The 20,655-nt window shown below is 38.9% G+C and overlaps 2 protein-coding genes across 5 annotated transcripts; both read right to left on the reverse strand.

Annotated features, from left to right (window-relative positions):
- Nucleotides 1–356: 356 nt before the first annotated feature.
- Nucleotides 357–1,576, reverse strand: rpp25a (ribonuclease P and MRP subunit p25, a). Its single transcript, XM_066669877.1, has one exon. It carries the CDS (start codon nucleotides 1,126–1,128, stop codon nucleotides 463–465), a length of 666 nt encoding a protein of 221 aa, XP_066525974.1. The 5' UTR covers nucleotides 1,129–1,576; the 3' UTR covers nucleotides 357–462.
- A 6,492-nt stretch (nucleotides 1,577–8,068) lies between these two features.
- parp6b (poly (ADP-ribose) polymerase family, member 6b) lies at nucleotides 8,069–19,490 on the reverse strand. Of its 4 annotated transcripts, none has more exons than XM_066667798.1 (23): nucleotides 19,304–19,490; nucleotides 18,564–18,724; nucleotides 18,157–18,234; nucleotides 16,578–16,636; nucleotides 15,736–15,796; nucleotides 15,416–15,506; nucleotides 14,718–14,784; nucleotides 14,454–14,603; nucleotides 13,770–13,920; nucleotides 13,268–13,399; nucleotides 12,975–13,070; nucleotides 12,431–12,523; nucleotides 12,185–12,310; nucleotides 11,990–12,055; nucleotides 11,839–11,906; nucleotides 11,125–11,173; nucleotides 10,911–11,023; nucleotides 10,689–10,761; nucleotides 10,494–10,563; nucleotides 10,053–10,132; nucleotides 9,776–9,839; nucleotides 9,260–9,344; nucleotides 8,069–9,174 (listed from the first exon to the last, which is right to left on the reverse strand). In XM_066667798.1, the coding sequence occupies exons 2-23, from the start codon at nucleotides 18,573–18,575 to the stop codon at nucleotides 9,078–9,080; spliced, it is 1,881 nt and encodes a 626-aa protein (XP_066523895.1). In that variant the 5' UTR covers nucleotides 18,576–18,724; nucleotides 19,304–19,490; the 3' UTR covers nucleotides 8,069–9,077. The 4 variants fall into 4 exon arrangements, 3 of the variants coding, with proteins under 3 accessions (XP_066523895.1, XP_066523893.1, XP_066523892.1); XM_066667796.1 differs by having other exon boundaries at nucleotides 16,578–16,672; XM_066667795.1 differs by having other exon boundaries at nucleotides 16,578–17,495.
- Between the last annotated feature and the right edge of the window lie 1,165 nt (nucleotides 19,491–20,655).

The raw sequence follows: 20,655 nt of genomic DNA on the forward strand, positions 1-20,655 counted from the left end.
ATAATAAAAACAAACTCACCGCGTTTTAATTACAAACTATTATGACTCAAAATATACACGAAAGTCATGCATTTATTCATTTTAATTTAAGAGTATAATTCTACTGTAATAGAGTATGACTAATTAAAACAACACATTCTTTAATCGTCCAGGAGAGGTCAGTGTTACGCTTCAGTCCAGGAGCACACAGGGCTTCCTCTTGAAGAATCCTTCACCATTTACCGATTTAATAATAATAGTGAAATGAAACACTGAACATGAATGAAGGATTTACTGATACTTTATTTGACATGTATTTTGTGTTTAGTAACTTAGCAACAAAGTAGGTACTGTATTAGTACTAATCTAACAAAAAATATTCAATGTTCCTGTCCAGCAAAGAACTACAAAAATATCAGATTTTTTTTACGATATACAATTTAGTGCCCATAATAGGCTCTACATGTTGAGCCACCAATTTGTCTAAGTGTCAGTCTTGTAATTATATAATGAGCCTGTTTGTGTTCTTTTAGTGCTGGACAGAGTGGTGTGAGAGCTGGGAATCAAGGGTCTTTTCCGTGAAACCTCTCTATTATCTTCACTACTCTTTTGCTCTGAGCAGGAGTCTGTCTGAGCAGGTGGCTGGTATCCTAACTCTTCTGGGTCCAACGGCTCTTTGGAGAGGAGAATGTAAACGGCTGGGACATTTTTAAACATGGTCATTTGAACTCCTTCCTCCTCTTGGCTCTGCCACACTTCTCTAACTGTCCTGTACTGAAGCTTGGACACTTGATGTAGCCCCTGGACTTTGCGCTTCATGATCTCAACACAGGTGATTGTTTTGGTGATGGCTCGGCCCATACCAGTGAAGATGACCTGAGTTACTGGAACCACATGTCTTTCCCCCTGAAGCCGGGACATAGCATAACCCAAAAGGTTTCTAATTTTACTTCCTTCCTTAACACGCATCTCTAGCACCCCAGGGCCTAATCCTGGGATTGGACATGGACTCTGATCTCCAGAAGAAGACACTTTTCTGAATCCTCCTTGTCTTGGATTTGTAGAGCAGCTTTTTGGACCTCCAGTTTCTATATAACTGTGATGAATTTTAAATTCAGATGTGGAAGTGAGCTCTCTGGACAGGTACATAACTGACAGCTTCAGGTCCTTCTCTTCTCTAAGATGGAAAATGATTCCTCAAAGACTTCTCCAGTTTTTCAAGAGCTCTTGTCTTGGATGTCTGGCAGGAGTACAGTCCATTCTCTTACATCTGGAATGCTGTTCTTGACATAAAAGCAACAACAGGTTTGTTATTGAGATTTCTCTTCAATGGCTGTAGGATAATGAAGAGATATTAGTTAACATTTCCTGTGCTATTATTACATTTTCTCCTGCATAAAGGGTCTTGGACTAATCCAGCAAATTATAAATGCTCCAGTAGAAACAATGTTGCACCCTAGTTGCCTTTGAGGCATGCTTTGAGAAGACAATTATAACAAAAGGGTATAAAGAGATTGAGGATGACTGGCACAGATAAATGTTCTGGCTTAGATGTTCTGTCAAGCTAATTATGTGATTTTTAAAAATTAATTACAGATCAGTGCCACATTTCAAACACAAGTTATTTCACAGTATAATTAAGGGAGTACTGGACCCATTTACCACTTGCCAAAAGAAAATAAATCAACTCATGCATTACAAAATTACAGGCTTTATGACAGAGCAAAGTTTATTTCAAGATGACATACTCCTTAAATATACATATAAAGATTTTAATGACCATTTACCTTTTCTGCATGTAGGCTTCACAGATGGTAGAGGTCTTTTTTAGATTGGTAAAGCTAACGTAGTCCCAGCCTTCAGTAACTGTGTCTATGAGGAAAGTATCCTTTCACAGAGGCAAACTGCATGTGGGATGAACCCAGTTCACCAAATGTATTAAAGAAACGTGTGAATGGCTCTAAGGGACATGGGGCAGAAGGGGTGGGGGTGTAGTGGAGGGCTTAAAGGGCTAGGCACAATTTTCCTGCCACTAAACCATTTCCGCATTAAATACCGTCACATTTTAATAGAAGCATGATTTAATTCCCCTTTAAGTGGGCCATGATGATGAGCTTCTGCCAATCTGTGTGTGTGCAAATGATTTCCATGCGTGACTGATTCGGAGAGTTCAAAAACAGATGCAGCCAAGCATGAAGGTACAACACAGCCAGTAAACAATTGGTTCAGCTGTGAAACATCTGTCTTTGAAATGTATGGATTGAATTTAGATGCCAATTTAAAGAAACTTTGCACATTCCTTTGTGCCATCAATTTTTGTACCCTCTACCAGTTCTATTTTCGTATCCTCCTCTCCCACTGATGGAGCCGTATGGCCTCGTAGCACTTCGAGCCTTGAGGCGATGATTTCAATCAGAGTAGAAGGGCACACATTTCTTCAGTTATGCCTCACAAAATCCACAGCCTGTATGCTACATGAAGCATTCAGTACCCTCTCACTGGTACATACACAGAAAACAAGGTCAGATACACTAGAAAAAATGTATGCATTGAATCTTACTGCATCAAATATGTATACAGGTTCCCCATGATATAATACCTCAAAATATATTTACACACATTTAACACATCAACACCATTTTTGGTTCATGCATTCATCTTATATAATTTGGACTATTTCAACCCCCATTTTAGTGGCCTTCCTAACGAAACCATACACACTTTAGTACATTCGAAACTCTACTGCTAGAGATCTTTCTAAAAACCAGCTCATATCACCCCAACCCTTTATCAGCACTGGCTACCTGACCCACTCTGTATTCAGTTTATATTTCTTCTGCCAACAAACAAATCTCTACATGGTCTGGTATGAGTCTGTTTTGTCTGATCTTCTTCACTCCTACTGTCCTGCATCAACAGATAAGTTGACCTTCTGAGGGTGGTCTACTGTCTGTGACTAAGTTCACAAGGGAACTCATGACCACTAAGACCTCACCTCTGCTCTTTATTGTATTCTTTTAAAACTCAGCTAAATATCCACCTCTTCTCTCATTACTCCTTTTCTTCCGTTTTGTCCTAAGACGTTTTCTTTGCAATGTGATCTTGGGCATTATAAAGGTGTTATATAAATACAAATTATTGTTATTATTACTATTATTATTTTTATTATTAATTCATTCATTCATTGACTGTCACTGCTTATTCAGTTCAGGGTCACAGTGGGTCCAGAACCTACCTGGCATCACTGGGCACCCTGGAGGGGGTGCCAGTCCTTCACAGGGCAACACACACTCACACAATTTAATAATCAGTCCACCTACTTACGTGTGTTTTTGGACCGTCTGAGGGAACAGGAGCACCAGGAGGAAACCCACATGGACAAAGGGTTAATACACTTAACTCCTTACAGAGTGTCACCCAGAGCAGGGCTCAAACCCACAACCTCCAGGACTGGAGTTGGTGCTGTTAGTGCACATGTTAGGGAATACCCAAAGAGGACGGAAAAGCATGAGACAGGGCAAGGGTGTGACAGAAGCCCCCTCCTAAACGCGCAAATCCTGGGGAGACCTAGATTCCCCTGGAGCTGGTGAAGGAGAGGAGCCTGGAAACCAAGACAAACAAGACAGAACAGAAGCTCAGACAAGGCACTGAAAAGGAGACTGGACATGAGACAAAACACATGACTGAAAAGGAGACTGGACTCGGAAAAGGACAGGGGCAGAAACAGGAGACTGGGGACATGACAGGAATGGAGACAGGAGACTGTACTAGAGACAAGACAGGACTGAAAACAGGAAGCAAGACACCAGACTGGAACATAGACTGGACTGGGGACAGGACAGAACCAGAAAAAGGAGACTGGACTGAGGACAAGACAGGAACTGAGACAGTAGATGGACAGAGGACAAGACAGGAATGAAGACAGGAGACTGGACTGGAGACAAGACAGGACTGAAAACAAGAGGCAAGACACTGGACTGGAACATAGACTGGTCTGGGGACAGGACAGAACCAGAAACAGGTGACTGGACTAATGACAAGACAGGAACGGAGACAGGAGACTGGACTGAGGACAAGACAAGAACAGAGACAGGAGACAAGTACTGGGACTGGACTCGAGACGCAACAGGAGCAGAGACAGGTGAGGCGAAGGACAAGACAGGAGCCACAGTCACAGGAACAGAAGCAGTGATAGCCACCCTCACAGGAACAGAAATGGCATCACTCCATCACACGCCATCACATCGCAACACCATCACAGGAATAGGAGTGACAGGTAACACCAACACACGTACAGGAGCTGCGGGTGCCGCCTTTACTGGAACAGGAGAGGGTTGTCACCGGCATTGGGACAGATGCGGCTGGAGTTGCCGCTGGCACTGGGACAGAAGCAACGGGTGCCGCATTCACTGGAGCAGGAGCTGCAAGCAGTCCTGTAATGACTTTCAAGGAGGCATTGAGCCATGCAACGACGTCCATGGAGGCAGGCGGCCCTGCAACGACGTCCATGGAGGCAGGGGGTTGTTCGAAGGACACATGCTGGAGCTGTTGAGGGTTCGGGAGGCGCATTCATGACGAAGTCCCTTGACCTCATAAAGTGTGCCCCTGTTAGCCTCACTGTTAGCGCACCAACCCTCAACGCACCCCCAAAGTTTTCCCCGGACATGAAGGGGTAGTCCTCCAGTGAGGGGGAGGCTCCAGCACATTGCCGGTGCCTTTGTTTACAGGGTGTGGAGGACCCTTTTTCTCCAAAACATACCCCACTGATGTGCCAGGGCCAGTCTGGAAAAGAGTTGCAAACGGATTCCTTGCTACATCAGGATTTACGAGGTGGTCTTCTGTAACGGCTGGGCAGGGAAGACGGAGCGGCGGACGTACACACAAGGAGATCTTTATTTAACTTTATTTAAGTACAAAATAAAACTATAACAAAAGAAACACAAGCAACACCTGGAAACACTAATGAGACTGGCGGGGCTAGGGCAGAGACAAGAACAAAACAAAAAGAGCCATGAGCACATGGTGAGGAAAACAAAAACAAGACAGGGAAACATGAGACAGGGCAAGGGCTTGACAACTGATAAACTGTATATCTGTATTTATTGTATTGTTGTTATGCTTCTATTATGTGTTAAACGTTGAAGTAACGTCTTTTAAAACATTTTTTTAAGGAATGATAAAATTAACACTCCATATATTTGTGCAAATTAGGGAAAATTGTAAGACGGACTAAATACATCAACATGCAGCAAGTTATATATTCTGATTCTTTCAGCATTGGATGTTTTATGTACAGATATTTGTACATAAATATAAAGCACATCTTCAGTATTCATTACAAGCTGTATGACAGATGTGTACTGCTCTAGAACCAGTTCACCAAAATGTACATGCAAGCTTCTGTTTTCTTGGTAACGTCAGTTCCACTAAAATATTACTGCAGATTAGAGGCATCTTTTAGTTTTTTATAACAACTGTTTCAGTTGCTTTATTAAGTGCCACAGACAATGCACACTCTCAGCTGTTATCTGGCAGACGACACAGGCTCCGCCGCAGGCACTCTCTAGTGGCTTTCTCTAGAATTCTTATTAATTTAATTAAAAGGAAATTAGGTCTCAAAGGGAAGTATGGCAGATTGCAGTGCCCTATGGAAATGAAGTGCAAATTTAGTTAGTTTAATGGCATTAATCTTTTAAGTGGAGCCTCACTTGAAAATTTCATTAAAGAGACATTCAAAGTTAAAAAAAACAAGCCCCACAAAGCACAATTTACTTCTCCCAATGTTGAAAATCGAACACTATGTCAATATTGCTTTCAAAATTATAATGTTAGAATAGCAATATCTACCAATATGTCATATGAATTGAGAGTGTCGTTGTCATTTCCTTACTGTACAAAAATGTACTTATATAATTTACTGCTGATGAAAAGTGAAATGATGCTCATTCATGCTTTACTTAAACTGTCAGGAAGCCATTTCCTCTGTGGGAGAACTGGATTGAATTCTGATTGGGGTGCCTGCTCCCTCAAGAGCAAATTTAATGAAGTCTGTTCAGCCTTGATGTTAGTGGTAAAGCAGAAGAGAAAACAGTGGGAGCAAGGCTGGTAGTTAAGAGTACAACACTGGGGACACTGGCTCCTCAGAGTCAAACAAATGATACATATGACCCTTTATGACTGGACAGTACACACAGATCAACCATACGGTCTATTCTCTCAACTCCACTAACCAGACAGGAGCACTTTGTATTTCTATAAACTATAGCCCATCTCTTGTTCTGCATACTTTGTTTGCTCGCTTTCACCCTGTTCTTCAATGGTGAGGACCCACACAGAGTAGGTATGATTTGAGTGGTGGATCATTCTCAGCGCTGTAGTGACAGTGACTTGGTGGAGGTGTGTTAGTGTGTGTTGTGCTAGTACGAATGGATCAGACACAGCAGGACTGCTGGAGTTTTTAAACACTATGGTCCCTAACTGTCCACTGTGTTAGACACACCTATCTTGGTGTCCTGTCTTGGTTGGTCCACCTTCATTCATTCATTCATTCATTCATTATCTGTAACCGCTTATCCAATTCAGGGTTGCAGTGTGTCCAGAGCCTACCTGGAATCATTGGGCGCAAGGAGGGGAATACACCCTGGAGGGGGCGCCAGTCCTTCCCCAGGCAACACTCACACTCACACATTCACTCACACCTACGGACACTTTTGAGTTGCCAATCCACCTACCAATGTGTGTTTTAGGACTGTGGGAGGAAACCGGAGCACCCGGAGAAAACCCACATGGACATGGGGAGAACACACCAAACTCCTCACAGATTGTCACTCGGAGCGGGAATCGAACCCACAACCTCCTGTCCACCTTGTAGATGTAAATTTAGAGACAGTAGCTCATCTGTTGCTACAGTTTGTGTTGGTCATCCTCTAGTCATTCATCAGTGGACGCAGAATGCTTTTGGTTGGTGGACTATTTTCAGTCCAGCAGTGACACGGAGGCGTTTAAAAACTCAAGCAGTCCTGCTGTGTCTTATCCACTAGTAGCAGCACAACACACATTAACACACCCCCACCACCATAGTGTCACTGCAGCGCTGAGAATTATCCACCATTCCTGTTCTGCAGGGGCTCCTAACCACTTAAGAACAGGGTGGTAGGAAGCTATCAATTTATGCAGAATAATAGATGGACTACATTTTGTATTTTTAGAACTATAAAGTGCTCCTGTATGCTCAGTGGAGCTGAGAGAATGGATAGTGAGTGTATAAACAAAAAGGTGGTCACAAATTTATGGTTGATCTGTGTATATTTTTTCAACTTTTGTCTGCATTAATTATTTGAAAGGGTGGCACGGTGGTGCAGAAGTTAGTGTCGCAGTCACACAGCTCCAGAGACCTGGAGGTTGTAAGTTCAAGTCCTGCTCCGGGTGACTGTCTGTGAGGAGTTTGGTGTGTTCTCCCCGTGTCCGCTTGGGTTACCTCCGGTGCTCCGGTTTCCTCCCACGGTCCAAAAACACATGTTGGTAGGTGGATTGGCGACTCAAAAAAGTGAGTGTGTGTCACCCTGTGAAGGACTGGCGCCCCCTCGGATGTGTTCCCACCATGTTCCTTGGTGATTCTGGATAAGCGGTTACAGACAATGAATGAATGAATGAATGAATAAAAGTTGTTTTAAAGGTATAACTGGATTTTACCTTTTGCTAGAAGATGTAAGTTTATGATTGCTCAAAGCAAATATTTCATTAGTCCCATGATATTTTATGTGGTTGAAAAATTGTGTAGGAAACTATCTTAAAACAACTCAGACAAAATAAAATGAGAAATGATGAACTAAAGAAAGCCAAGGATGTTTAATCTAAGTAGAAGAGTATGAGGGGCTTTACAGAGGAGGCAGGTGTAGAGCACATATGGGGGAAATGCACTGTTATAAATGCTGTCTTCTGCCTCAGGAGAAACTTAAAATTGAGCCCTAACAACATCAGTCATGCTGAGGAAGGTTGAACCCCCTTGGACCATTCTCAGCTTAACCATCTAGGTGCAAAATATCCACAAAACCTCACAGAGAGTCAATATTAATTTCAGCATCATGCACTTATTTTATTGAAAAACAGTTTCAGTACAAATGTGGGCCATGTTCAACAAACATTTCTTTACCTCAAAGGTAAAGGACATGTCTACTGTTATGTTCATTCCTCATGTCTACTGTTATGTTCATATCCACTGAGAACAAGTTAAGACCAAATGAACACTGCATGTCTCTGCACAGGCCAGATTAAGGTTTTAAGGGGTAGGTGTTTGATGCTACAGATATTGCATAATTTTCAGTTTCCGAACCTCTATGGTGAAATGTGCAGCAGGTGATTTGCAGAAGGCTACTCTGATGTCTAGTATTTCATCTCAGGCTTTATAAATAACAAACCATCTCCAGAACACCAGCTTTTCAGGAATGTGTCTTAATTAATCTGCTTTTGTTAAGTTAGCTTTAAAAAATGGACATGACAAAGTGAAGTAAGAAAAAAGGATCAAGGGAAAGAAAATATAGCAGTTTCTGCTTAGATGAAGCTGTCAGTATGTAATAATCAGAAAAGATACATGACTTGAAGTCAATAAACAGAGTATTCAATAGAGTTAATTAAATTATACAGCAACCTATTATATAACATTTTGCTCATAACTGTATATAAACTCTGTGGCATAGTGAGCAGGTTTTGTCCAGAAATACAAACTTCAAAATCCATATAACTCATTTTCACACTGTCACTTAGCACCTTTTTCATCAAAGTCAACCGACCCCTGGGGAAAGGTTAATCAAAATCACAGGCAAAGAAAATGAACCGGACATGTGCATTGGTTTTACAAATACCTAAACTTGGCAACAGAGCCCCCTAGTGGATGAAAGTGAGGGACTGACCACTCTGCATGGATTGTACTGAAACAGAGGCTATGTGTAAAACAACATATGAGGCAGAAACTCTTAAAATTGGTCCCTTTTTTATTACCACATTATAATTCGCCTAAACTGACACCACGATTACACATAGCTGAGGCAGTTTCTTTCTTTGTTCAGTTTTGAATCTATCACAGTGTTGGCGCATCTATTTCAGCTTGACTGAGTCCCAATCACCCGCAAAATCTCCCTCTGAATTCGAGGCTCCTGTGTGTTAATATTGGCATCTCCCACCTGGCCATCCTCATACCTGTACAACACAGTCAGCATGAACACTTTGTTCATGGGTCTAAAAAGAACATTAAAATGTAGCTGAACGTACAAATGTAACTCACACAAAAAAGAAGCGTGTGCAGACGTGGTCAGGCACAGGGCAAACCCATATGTTCCCATGTTTCTGTAGGTCTTTTGATGTTATAACTGTATAAACAAGAAGTAAATGTGTATTGGGTACAGTGTCAAATATAGAGTCCTTCTTTCATTCATTACATTTCCAGTCAAAATGGCCATGGTGTACAAGTAATTCAAATTTTGGCACCAGATAAAAACTGAAAACATATTGAACAGGACAATAAACAGAAGCCTGTGCTACCCATTTTTGTGCAGGTGTTGATGCCTATTTAATGGAAGAGATATTGTCAGTGACTTAGTTGTTTATATCAAAAGATCCTGTGTGGGATGGTATTCTCTCATTTTTATTTTGAATAGCAGCTAGAACAAGTAGGGGAACTTGCCGCTAAAGGCTACTTAATTGTATATACTTAATACGCTTTAAATATACAAAAATGTTTCTATGACTTCTGCTACTATTTTGGTTAGAAAACAAAATGTTGGGTTTTATTGTCTCTTACCCTCACAAAGAGCAACACAGTTCAGATTCCGACTCTGAAGAAACCTAGACTGCACTGGGCGGCTCTACAACAAAGCAAAAAAGTATATATAGTTCAAAGAGATAAGATTTAAGTGATTAAGCTATCTGTCAATTTTTCATCACCTACAAATCTCCAAAACTGTTACACACTAATCATTTAAATGGTTCAAAGCAAATGATAAATATCGTAATTTTCTGGAGTAAGCAAAACACTTCACAATGTTATTGGCATTTATACCATACACCAGTGGGCATACCTGTGAGATGGTGTTGACTCTGTTATAGTGCTGCACTAGCTCCTCTTTTGTGGGCATGTGGTGCTGTCCTTTCCCCATCCCTAAACAAACAAACACATCCAAGACAGTCCCACAGGTGCAACACAGGCAGAGGCAAGCAGAGGGAGCCAGAAGGATGGTATCACAAAACACCACAATTTCAAGCATATGTTTTTTATGTTCGAAAACAGTCTGAGAACTTTTTAAAAAGTATTATTATTATTATTATTATTATTAATGATAATTAAAATGCAATTCATACATCAATATCTCAGTCTGATGCATGTTCACATAACAAGTCATCCAGTTAACTGCTTTAACTAGTTTCTATTTTCACAACAGCAATTTTGGCAGAACTATCCATTTAAGTACAGAGTGCAGATCTGACTCATCTCATACAGCCAGGGGCAAAGTCTCTCCTACCTGAGTATCCAAAAGAGATACTGGAGATGGGGCTGAGGTAGATGCCCTTCCCATAGGCTGCCCCATGCAGCTTGTATTAGAAAGAACAGGAATGCACATTAACCAAAACACATAATCCTGCAGAACCCATATTGTCATCGGGGGATGTTTAGTATATACCCACATTATCAGTTTGTAGGTAAAAGACAGACTTACCTGCAGTTTTGTATAGGAGGCATTAACAAGTCCATTCCGTAGAATAGAGTGCCAGTTTTCTATATGGGAGCCGCTAATACACATTGACAGAAAGTGAGAAAAAATAAATAAATAAAAACTACACTATTATAGTTATACACTACATTGGAAATAATAAAAATTATGACAGGATTGGGCTTGAACATGATCTGATTGTTTTGGATTTTGTATGAATGTACTTACTGAAAGGCAAATGTGCTGCCATACAATTTCCTAGCTGTGCGGAACCTAGCCTCTTTGGCAGGCGGGCTACTGAGCAACAAGAACTGGTGGGTAGTGTGCATGAACTTGAGTTGCTGTGAAATACAGCAGTAAAAAATAAAAAAAGTGAGAAGAAATTGATTTCCTTCATATGCTTAATCTGTTTAATATTTAATGTTGTGACAGATGCCCTCACCCTGCTTATGGGTAGCTTGACAATATGGGATCTATTGCTGGATATAATCCTGCAACAGAAAGAGACACAAAAACGATATTTTCCAAAAAACATAACATATGATGTTTAAAAACAGGTATATAAAAACTTGCGGATGACTAAATGGCAAATATATATGGCTTATATATAAATATATATGGCTTATATATAAATGGCTTATTAATAAATATATAAGTAAAAAACCTAAAATACAAGCTAAAAGAAGCTGAATGGGCTGATTAGAAGCTGCCATATGATGTTAGATACAAGTTACTTTCTGCTGGTTGCCATGTAAACATATGATGTCATAAGCTGTGGACATTCATCAAAGTTGGCAAATTCAGGTCAAAAAAGTAAAAGACTTTTCTGTAATTTTGCGACGACTTCCCTGACACCTCTGAGGCTGGTTTGAGATTATTAGACCAACCAAACAGTTGGAATTACAATCCTGCAGCCGATTAGACATTTACTTTTTACTTTCGCCACCTCTGAAAACAGTTGTAGCAAGCTCAAATAATAGCAATCATACAATAAGGTAATAACAGTGTCAACATCAATATTCTTCAACCAGCATTTTTGACATCTCTTCTGAATAAACAAATCAAGGACAGCACTTCCAAAAACAGTTTAGCCGATCTGCTTTAAATAAGACAAAATCATGATGACAGATATCATCATTTAATTTGTTTCCCTCACCACTGTAAAAGAGGATGTGCAAGTGGATCCAGTTTGTCCATCTCTTTCTTTATCTCTACATAGGAGCCCTGAAAATATACGGTGAAGTAATACATTTTATTACTTAAGAATTAGAAGGTAGTGATGAATACGTTATGTTGACAGCTCTTACTTGTGTTATTTCACGTATAGACATGATGCTGTCCAGTGCTTTCTGCAGCCTATCGTAACTCCTTTTCTGATCCCAGAAAAATGAAAGACAAGGTATAGTATGACAAACACACATGAATAACTGATTCAAAGACTACAAAACTATGTAGTTAAATAAATCTTGTGTAAACTGTTCTATGGTCATGACATTCTGTACCTTAGGGTTAAAGGCCAAAGCTTTGGAGTCAAAAGGGTCAACCACAGAGGGATACGGGTCGAAGATAATGCTTTTACGGGAAGACTCCAGGGCAGCTCTGCACATTGCCACCAGCAAGTCAACCACCTGTCCAAAAGTAAACACACAGTGACTTGTATCTTTTAGGAGTTTCATGAAAGCAAGACCTACCCAAACCTTCTAGGGTCAGTCAAGATCTATATATGAACATACATCCATTTGTGTTACCTCTGCTCCTGTGGCTACATCTTCAACAGCTCCTGACATCACTCCCAGCGTGTAATAAGAGAACACACACAGCTCTCTTGTGCACACTGCTGGCTGCAAATTCACAAATAAACTTGTTAAATATATATCATAATACATATCTCCAGTAGACATACAGTACTGAGCAAATATCAGAGGGCATGGTCCTTTATGTAAATTTCAGTCAGAATTGGCATTGAATACTGAATTATAGCAGCATTTGAGAAACAAGCAACAAATTACACATAAACCTCAATAAATTAATATAATACAAAATCTTATTAAAATTTAGACTTTCCACAATTTGTCTGTGTTACAGCCATCATTTTTACAGGGGCAAAGTTTTTGTCTCAAATGCTTGTTGCATTTTCTGTTTACCACATGCCATTGAATATTTCGGTACTTGTGTTAGTAGTTCAATATTAATGTGTTTTATAATCTGACATAATTATTATTTTATTAATTATTGTATTAATTATGAAAAATTAAAAAGTTACAAATTTAATTCAACTATAAATTTCCCAACCTTAAGCATGGAGCCATTCTGAAAGACATGCTGCTCATCACAGACGACACAGTACTCATTCAGAGTGGGAATTCTCTGCTCTGAATATTTCATTATCTAAACAAAGAGACATATTTATTGCACTTTTATTGCATACACATACTATATTTTATATAAAACAGTTATTATACATTAAAATGTACAGAGGAATGTTGTTTTCATTAGAAAATCTAAATGAAATGTATTTAGACCAAGTACACCCAATCATTGTATGGAGCTACACATGCCATTTAATGGAAAAAATATGAATTTACCTGTACAAGAAAACCATATTCTAGAGTAGGTATACTCTTGCAGTGAAGGAGAGCTTGTGAAGAAAAGAATAGCTCAATAAGCTGCTTAGTGGTGATCTGCACTGTGGACCGGGAGCCAGGGACTGCCACACTCTGAGAAACATCCCAACCAAGACGGTAACTTTTCACATGATATACATGTATACATCATATACCACAATAAACAATCAGGTTCACAGTCACAAAATACTGCTTTTAATAAATAGCCATATGGAAGTACACTCTCAGAAAAAATGTATGATAGAGGTACTTTATTGTTCACTAAATGTAGAAACAGTCAAAATATGCAATAATTTAAGAATCCAGTTGTGTTCCCTAAAGGTTCATTACATTCTCTTCTCCAGAAGGAGATGTGAATATTTGAAATCCTTCATTATAGATCTGTGTAAAATAAGAGTATATAAGTCCTGGAGATATAGTGAGGAGTATGAAATCAATATAACTGATTATCTGTCGGGCTGACCTGTCCATTAGGTGCATATGTAAGTAACTCCCCTTTGGGCACCTTCATTGTGCAGGAAACTGAGCGGTTCATCAGGCGAGTTACTTTAGGCTCCGAGCCTGAAGCCCTGCCCTTCTCTCCAGGGCCCTGAATCAGAGGAACATTGGGACACCTGGAGAAACAAACAAAATTCACACTGCTCTGTCTTGCTTTCATAATGTCATTTAAAATAATAAATGATCTCTAATGTTTTGTGGTTTTATTGGATGTTTTTATCAAGTGTGATTCTAATGTGCATAATGAATCGTCAAATATATTTAAAAAATAAAATTAATTTACTAATTTTAATTCAAACACTAAATGCTTTGTACACATTCTTTTCCACTGTTGACAGACCCTTCCTTGTGATTCATGTTTTTTTTCATGTGGTGTTTTAATGTCTTTCCGATTAATAGTCTAAATTTACTAAGTCTACATCAATATCCAATCAATTGCCATTTAATTTACCTTATGGTTTTGCAAAACGTATTGCAGACAATAAACATAACATACCTGTATTAAACACTTGCTAAATGTAAAATATAAACACCATATATGTGCATCTCACATTCAAAAGGACTCATGGAAAAAAAAGGGGGCATTTTGTGTAATACTATCTGTGTTATTAGTCATTCACTCTTTTAGAACAGTAATTAACAACTGTACTTGGCTATTGGTGTGAAGATGCTGAGACCAGCACGGAACTTCTTGATTGTTCCTCCAGCTTTGAACCAGCTATGCCTCTTCTTCTGCTGAGTTCTCAGAAATTCATTGCTGAGGTGCCTCCACTGATTTGATATGAAAGAGGAAAGGATTCTAAAGGAAAAAAATACAATAATAATAAACGTCACACTCAAAAAGCTCAATTAAAAGTAAGACTGATATCAGGTGCTCTATGATTAACACAGAGCATAAAGTAAAGGGGTTCACCTCTTCAGCTGTGACCCAAGATTAAAACCTTCTTTACAGGAAGGCTGAAACACATCTACCGTTGGCTCTAAAAAGGGACACACACACACACACACACACACACACACACACACACACACACAGCAAGCACAATATTAAAAATTCTGTCAGAAAAATAAATCCAATAATTACATATTTTGTATACTGATTTGTTAAGGGTGTATGCATTTTACTTCACAATGATTAATTTAGGTTAACTTTTGGAAGTAATTTAAAATTTAACAAAACCACTGTGACCCATACCCTCTCCTAACACACAATGCTATCAAGCTTAGAGGGTGAAGGCTTGTAAATGCTTTTTCCAAGACTTGTAGTCAGTTACATCCTTCTGAACTGCTTCTAATGCAATATCATTACAAAGTTCAAATCACCTGAAGGACAATGCTAAATGCTAGATTGCTAACCAATTATGTCATGTCAGCTAACCGATACCTATAGGGGCTACTGTTATTCTGAGTGATGGAAGATTAAAGGAGATCCATCCGACTCCCATTTATTGAGTTTTACTCAATCATAAGAAAATCATAAGAATTATTTTGACCAAAACATTTAAGCATTCTTTACTAAGTATTAATGCAATTGATTCTGGTTTATTAATCATACCAATCAACACCACTAACATTTATACATTTATAAATGCATTATCAATGCATTCCTACCTGGTCCGTCCAGGTACTGAGACAATGAGAAGCGAAGGCGTAAAACAATAGGTTCTGTTCTGTTGACTTTCCAAGCTGAGGCTATCTCCTCCTATAAAAAATATTAGACAATAATTCATTCATTATCTGTAACCGCTTATCCAGTTCAGAGTTGGTGGGTCCAGAGCCTACCTGGAATATTAGACAATAAATTATACTACAATATTTAAAGTGGAAACATGTAATTGTGTATTCTGAAATCACCACTTTTAAATCTAATGTATAAAAACAACTAGATTATAAATAAATATAAACAAACAAACCAATAAATAAATTCTCACCTCCAGAAAGCTTATGTTGATATGTAGGTCAATGTCCACATCATCAATTGTCTCATATTCCCTAAACAAAGACGTGACAAGTTGAGTACTTGAAATTTAATCGATTATGATCAAAATGAACTACAACTGAAAACAATACAGATTCCAAGTGTCACGCCCTCGTCCTGTCATGTCCGTTTTCCCGACGATGTGCTCGTTCTCAGCACATGGTTCTTTGTTGTTGCCCTAGTCCTGCCTTTGTTCCGCCTCCTTGTCCGTCCTCCTCGTTATCTGTCCAGGTGTATCTTGTCTGTGTCTTGTATTTAAGTTCCCTTGTGTCTCTCCCGTTTGTCGAACATTTCTCCTTCGTTCTTTCACTGTTTCGGTCATGTTCTCAAGTCTGTCTGTCTCCGCTGTTTCTCCGTTATTGGTTTCCACGTTGTCGTTTCATTTCCTCTGTCGTTGTTTTGTTCTTTAGTCTGTCTGTCCCGTTTGCCCTGTTTAGCTCCCCATGTCTAGTTTAGCCTGCTTGGCTCCCTGTTTGTTTTCCTTCTGTTAAAGTCTCTTTGTTTTGTTATATTTCTTTAATAAAAGTACTGTGTTTTAGCGAGTGCGTCCGCATCCGTCAGTCCGCTCCGTGATCCCTGACACCAAGTATGTACAAATTGCCTTTAAATTGTAACCATGATGGCAGAACAAAATCCCCCATTACAAACAATCCCCCATTATAGCAGCAGGAAAAACCTTATGAACTGTAACACAATTGTACTTAATGTTACAAATACACACACACACACACACACACACACACACAGAGTGAGTGTGTGTGTGTAAACATACAGCCAAAATGATGTTTCCAATACCTTACAGAAACAGCACTGTCTGAGTAGATGTCTTTCACAGCTCCAACATCTGTGTCCAACTGAGGGTGGCAATACAGGTCAGCAACATAATGTCCCTGTTTTGAATATTCATCAGTTATAAAGCTTTGCATATTAGTGGTGTATAGGAAATATAGCGAAGTAGGTAACATTGATAAGAGAGATATACGCTGATCAGCTACAACATTAAATCCACTTATAGGTGACATGAATAACATTGCTTATCTTGTTACAAAAGCACCTGCATTATATTAGGCATATATTATCTATTATATTAATATAATTAGTATTATTTATTATATTATCCATATATTAGGCAGCAAGCTGACAGTCAGTTATTGAAGTTGATGTATTGGAAGCTGGAAAAAACGAACAAGTGTGAAGAAATTAGTGATTTTGAAAAAGGCCAAATTATTCATTAATTATTAATTAGGCATGACTTTTTGAGGTGCCCTCAGTATATAGTGTCTAGTTCCTACAAAATCTTAGGGCAACTGGTGAACTGGAGGCAGGGTCATGGTTGCACAAAGCTCATTGATGTGCTTGGGAAGTCCTTTCGATCCAATTCCACACAAGAGACACTGTAGCACAAACTGCTGAAAAAGAGAATGCTTGATATGGTAGAGAGGTGCCAGAATCACAAGCTGGCCAGGGTGCCCATACCGAATCTACATGCACTGGACCTTTTAGCAATGGAAGAATGTGGCCTGTAAATTTTTGTTTACAACACATAATTGCCAGGTGTTTCTGTGTCACTTAACTTGGAGAGGAGTTGACACCAGAATGAAATAGGGGAAGAAGGCAACTCTGGGGAAGGCAATGTGAAGCTTTAAACATTGTTCTGCTTGGAACGTTGGGTCCAGGCTTTCATCTAGATGTTACATGACTCGTACCACCTTCCTAAACATTGATGTAGACAAAATACACCATAAAACCCTTCATGGCACCAGTGATGTCCAGATACCACAGGACACCTTCAGAATCCATGTCTTAATGTGTTGGAGCTGTTTGGTGACAATAGGGGGCACACACACAATACCAGGCACATGGTTTTAATGATATTGCTGGTCAGTGTATACTTATGCTTGATTGAGGCAAAAAATTAAAAGACAAAAATCTCACTTCCAGTGTGTGATTTACTGTGTTTTAAATTTTATGTACACAATATGTTATGCATAAAAGTGAAGCATTTAATTTTTCTCCAAATGTCCACAGGATATATAGTTTTATTTTTGTACTGAAAACAGTAATAGTTCATTTTTACATGATTGCTTTCAGAACAGTAACTTTGCTGTTACAGTGCCTTTAAGACAAATTATGTCTGAATGATCTGTTCTGTTAAGCTGTCCTGAAGTGTGCCTTACTCATAGAGTAGTCCATGCTAAAACCCTCTTCATGACTTCAGCATAAACTGTTCAGATGAATTTGCGTAAAAGGGTTTATACTCTTGACATAAAAAAAACTATTAATTCATAGCATGCTGATTCTACAGCTTAGTTTCTATATATGGATGGACAGGGGAGTTTATGCTACATATTTTTACACTGTATCATATATTTACCTGTGCTCCATATAAGATTTCCTCAGTGTCACTGTCCCCATCTGAATCCTCATCACTCCAGCACTGCTCACTGACACTCTGAGAAACAGAATCAGACAAGTCGACATAGGTTACAAGAAGGTTATCACACCCACAACATTCTACATCGCCTTCAATTTCTGTCATTCTCTTGTTCTCTTCTTTCTCACTCCCCCATCTCTTCAGTAGATGGCTGATGGTCTGTATCACCAGTCTAAGTAATCTACTCAATGAGGTGAGTGTGTCAGTAGGACACTCTAAGTCTGGGATCACAGTTTCCATTTAAGCTGCCCATGTCTCTTACCTCTGTTCACATATTTTAAAGAATATGATAAACAACAAAAACACATATTATTTATATTGATGTTTCATAAAATTAATTTAATTACCATGATGTTCATGGACCTCAGCTGATCGGAGTCTCTGCTGCCCTTTCCATTTATTACAGTTAGGAATTAGGAAAAGTAAAAGAAAAGGAAATAAATCCTTGAAATCTGATTTAGACTTTCAGACGAGTCCAGGCATTAGTAAAGCTGTTCATCAAGACAACCTGTGGAAATGCAAGAACAACATTATTAGGTTGCCAATTAATCCTTTTTTTAATATTTCCATTTTTATTGTGTGTTAAAACCCTGTATTTTAATATTTTTGGTAGACATTGAATAATATTTTCATCCAGACATTCGGTGGACAATTGAATCTATATATAAAAGAAAACAGGACACATCAAAGGTGCGAGTAAACAATGAATGAATGAATGGCCATATTTAAATTCACAAATATCACTTAAAAGGTGTGTCTGTACTGAAGAAAAGGGCTATGATAAAATGTAAGAATATTGTTTAGGAATTTCACGCGGACTACCAGACAGTCTCAAGCAAGAACAATGCAGCTGTAGAAAAACCTGAATCTAACTGTAACACAAATCTAATATTTTTAAAGTGGTGTCTGAATCTGGGAACCATTCTCTTTGTTCTGTTCTTTCGGTTGTTTTCTAAAAGCCTGTGTAGCATATGTCACAGCCCCAGTCCCGTGTCTGTATAAAATGCCCGGTGACAATGAGGACGGCTAGGAGGAGTAATTTGGGAGCGTTTCAGTTCAGCACCATGCAGGTGAATCGAAGCCTTACCTCTTCAGAAAACACTGCCGCTTCTTCGCATTGTGTGTGCCTTTAACCTTACAATATTTCGCGGCAGATACGGTAGGAAACGGTGGTTATTTCTGAGAATGCCATTTTGAAAAGACTGATTTTATCTCTGTGGACTGGTGTGTGTGTGTGTAGCTGTCGCTGTTTATTTCTGCCCTTACACTGTCTGTCTGTCTGCTTTCTCCCTGACAACACAACACGGTCCGAGCATGCGCAGTGCGCGCTGCCGTGTCACGAGACCATCTGACACTGAGCATCACAGAGCAGCGCGAGCTTCACCACGACCCCGCGCCAAAACAAAAGAGCATCACTGAAAACAATAACAACCGGATTTTTCTACCAGTTCATACCTTCCTTATAAAGCACATTCTATTTCCTCTGCCTTGCTCTGTTCCACTCTGCTCTTATACAATCTGCTGTGTTTTTATATTGTATTGAATATTTTCTGTTCCATTCTGCTCTGTACTAATATATTGCAATCTATTCCGTTCTGGTCTTTATTTTATTTTATTTTTTGCTTTATTCAGTGTGTGTATTTCCTCACACTGTATAGAGATGTAGGGATCTGTGTGAAGCAGCAGGGAGCACAGAGAGGTAAAGATTTCAGTGAAAGAGGGCAGGGCAGCAAAGAAGCGGAGAAGCACGTAGCCTGCTAACAGCCTGGCTTGTCCTGACTGATTAATGTCATATGCTGCTTCAAGCACAGCCACAGCTCTGCTCTCATGTGAGGCTGTGAAAGTAATGCTTCTTCTTCAAATTACAGTCAACTCCCTGACTTAAACTTAATAGGATATTGTTTATTGCTAATTTGACTTCCTAACTGAAAATTCGATAAATATAATAGTAAATAAAAATATTTTAAATGATATCTAAAATAAGAGTAATTTAAAGGGAAGATTGGAGAGACACAGTTCTACGCTCAGCGTCTTTTAAAGTGGAATGGTATATGAGGGAAAATAATGACTGTTGTTTGTACCTGGCTGGAATTTAAGTTGTTTGTTTGAATTACAAAACTCATTAGTGTTTAGTTTTTGTAGCACTTTAGGTAATGCAATGATAATTCAATATTAACCATGAAGTAGGAATAGAGCAATTGAAATTTCAGTTTCATGTCTGGAGTTCTATCCACTCCAGATTTTAATTTTTTTTTTTTTTTACTCATTTACAGACACTGGTGTTTCTTAAAAACATTAGACCAGTTTTGAGCACACAAAAACAACAGTGATCTAGCAAAGGGCAAAGACACATCTTTTGAATTTTATAGAAAGTTTTTATCTTTTCTATTTTTTTTTTTTTGACCTTTAAGGTTATCTTGGTTCATTTTTATTCATTTT

Source organism: Hoplias malabaricus, chromosome 4 (assembly GCF_029633855.1).
Source record: "Hoplias malabaricus isolate fHopMal1 chromosome 4, fHopMal1.hap1, whole genome shotgun sequence".
NCBI lineage: Eukaryota > Metazoa > Chordata > Actinopteri > Characiformes > Erythrinidae > Hoplias > Hoplias malabaricus.

Coding starts and splice junctions, on each gene's coding strand:
- parp6b (XM_066667795.1), bottom strand. CDS start 16,813: ATGTTATTCATGTCACCTATAAGTGGATTTAATGTTGTAGCTGATCAG. Junction 13,071..13,267: donor AATATGGTTTTCTTGTACAG/GTAAATTCATAT, acceptor CTCTTTGTTTAG/ATAATGAAATATTCAGAGCA. Junction 12,524..12,974: donor AGAATGGCTCCATGCTTAAG/GTTGGGAAATTT, acceptor GTGAATTTGCAG/CCAGCAGTGTGCACAAGAGA.
- rpp25a (XM_066669877.1), bottom strand. CDS start 1,128: ATGTACCTGTCCAGAGAGCTCACTTCCACATCTGAATTTAAAATTCAT.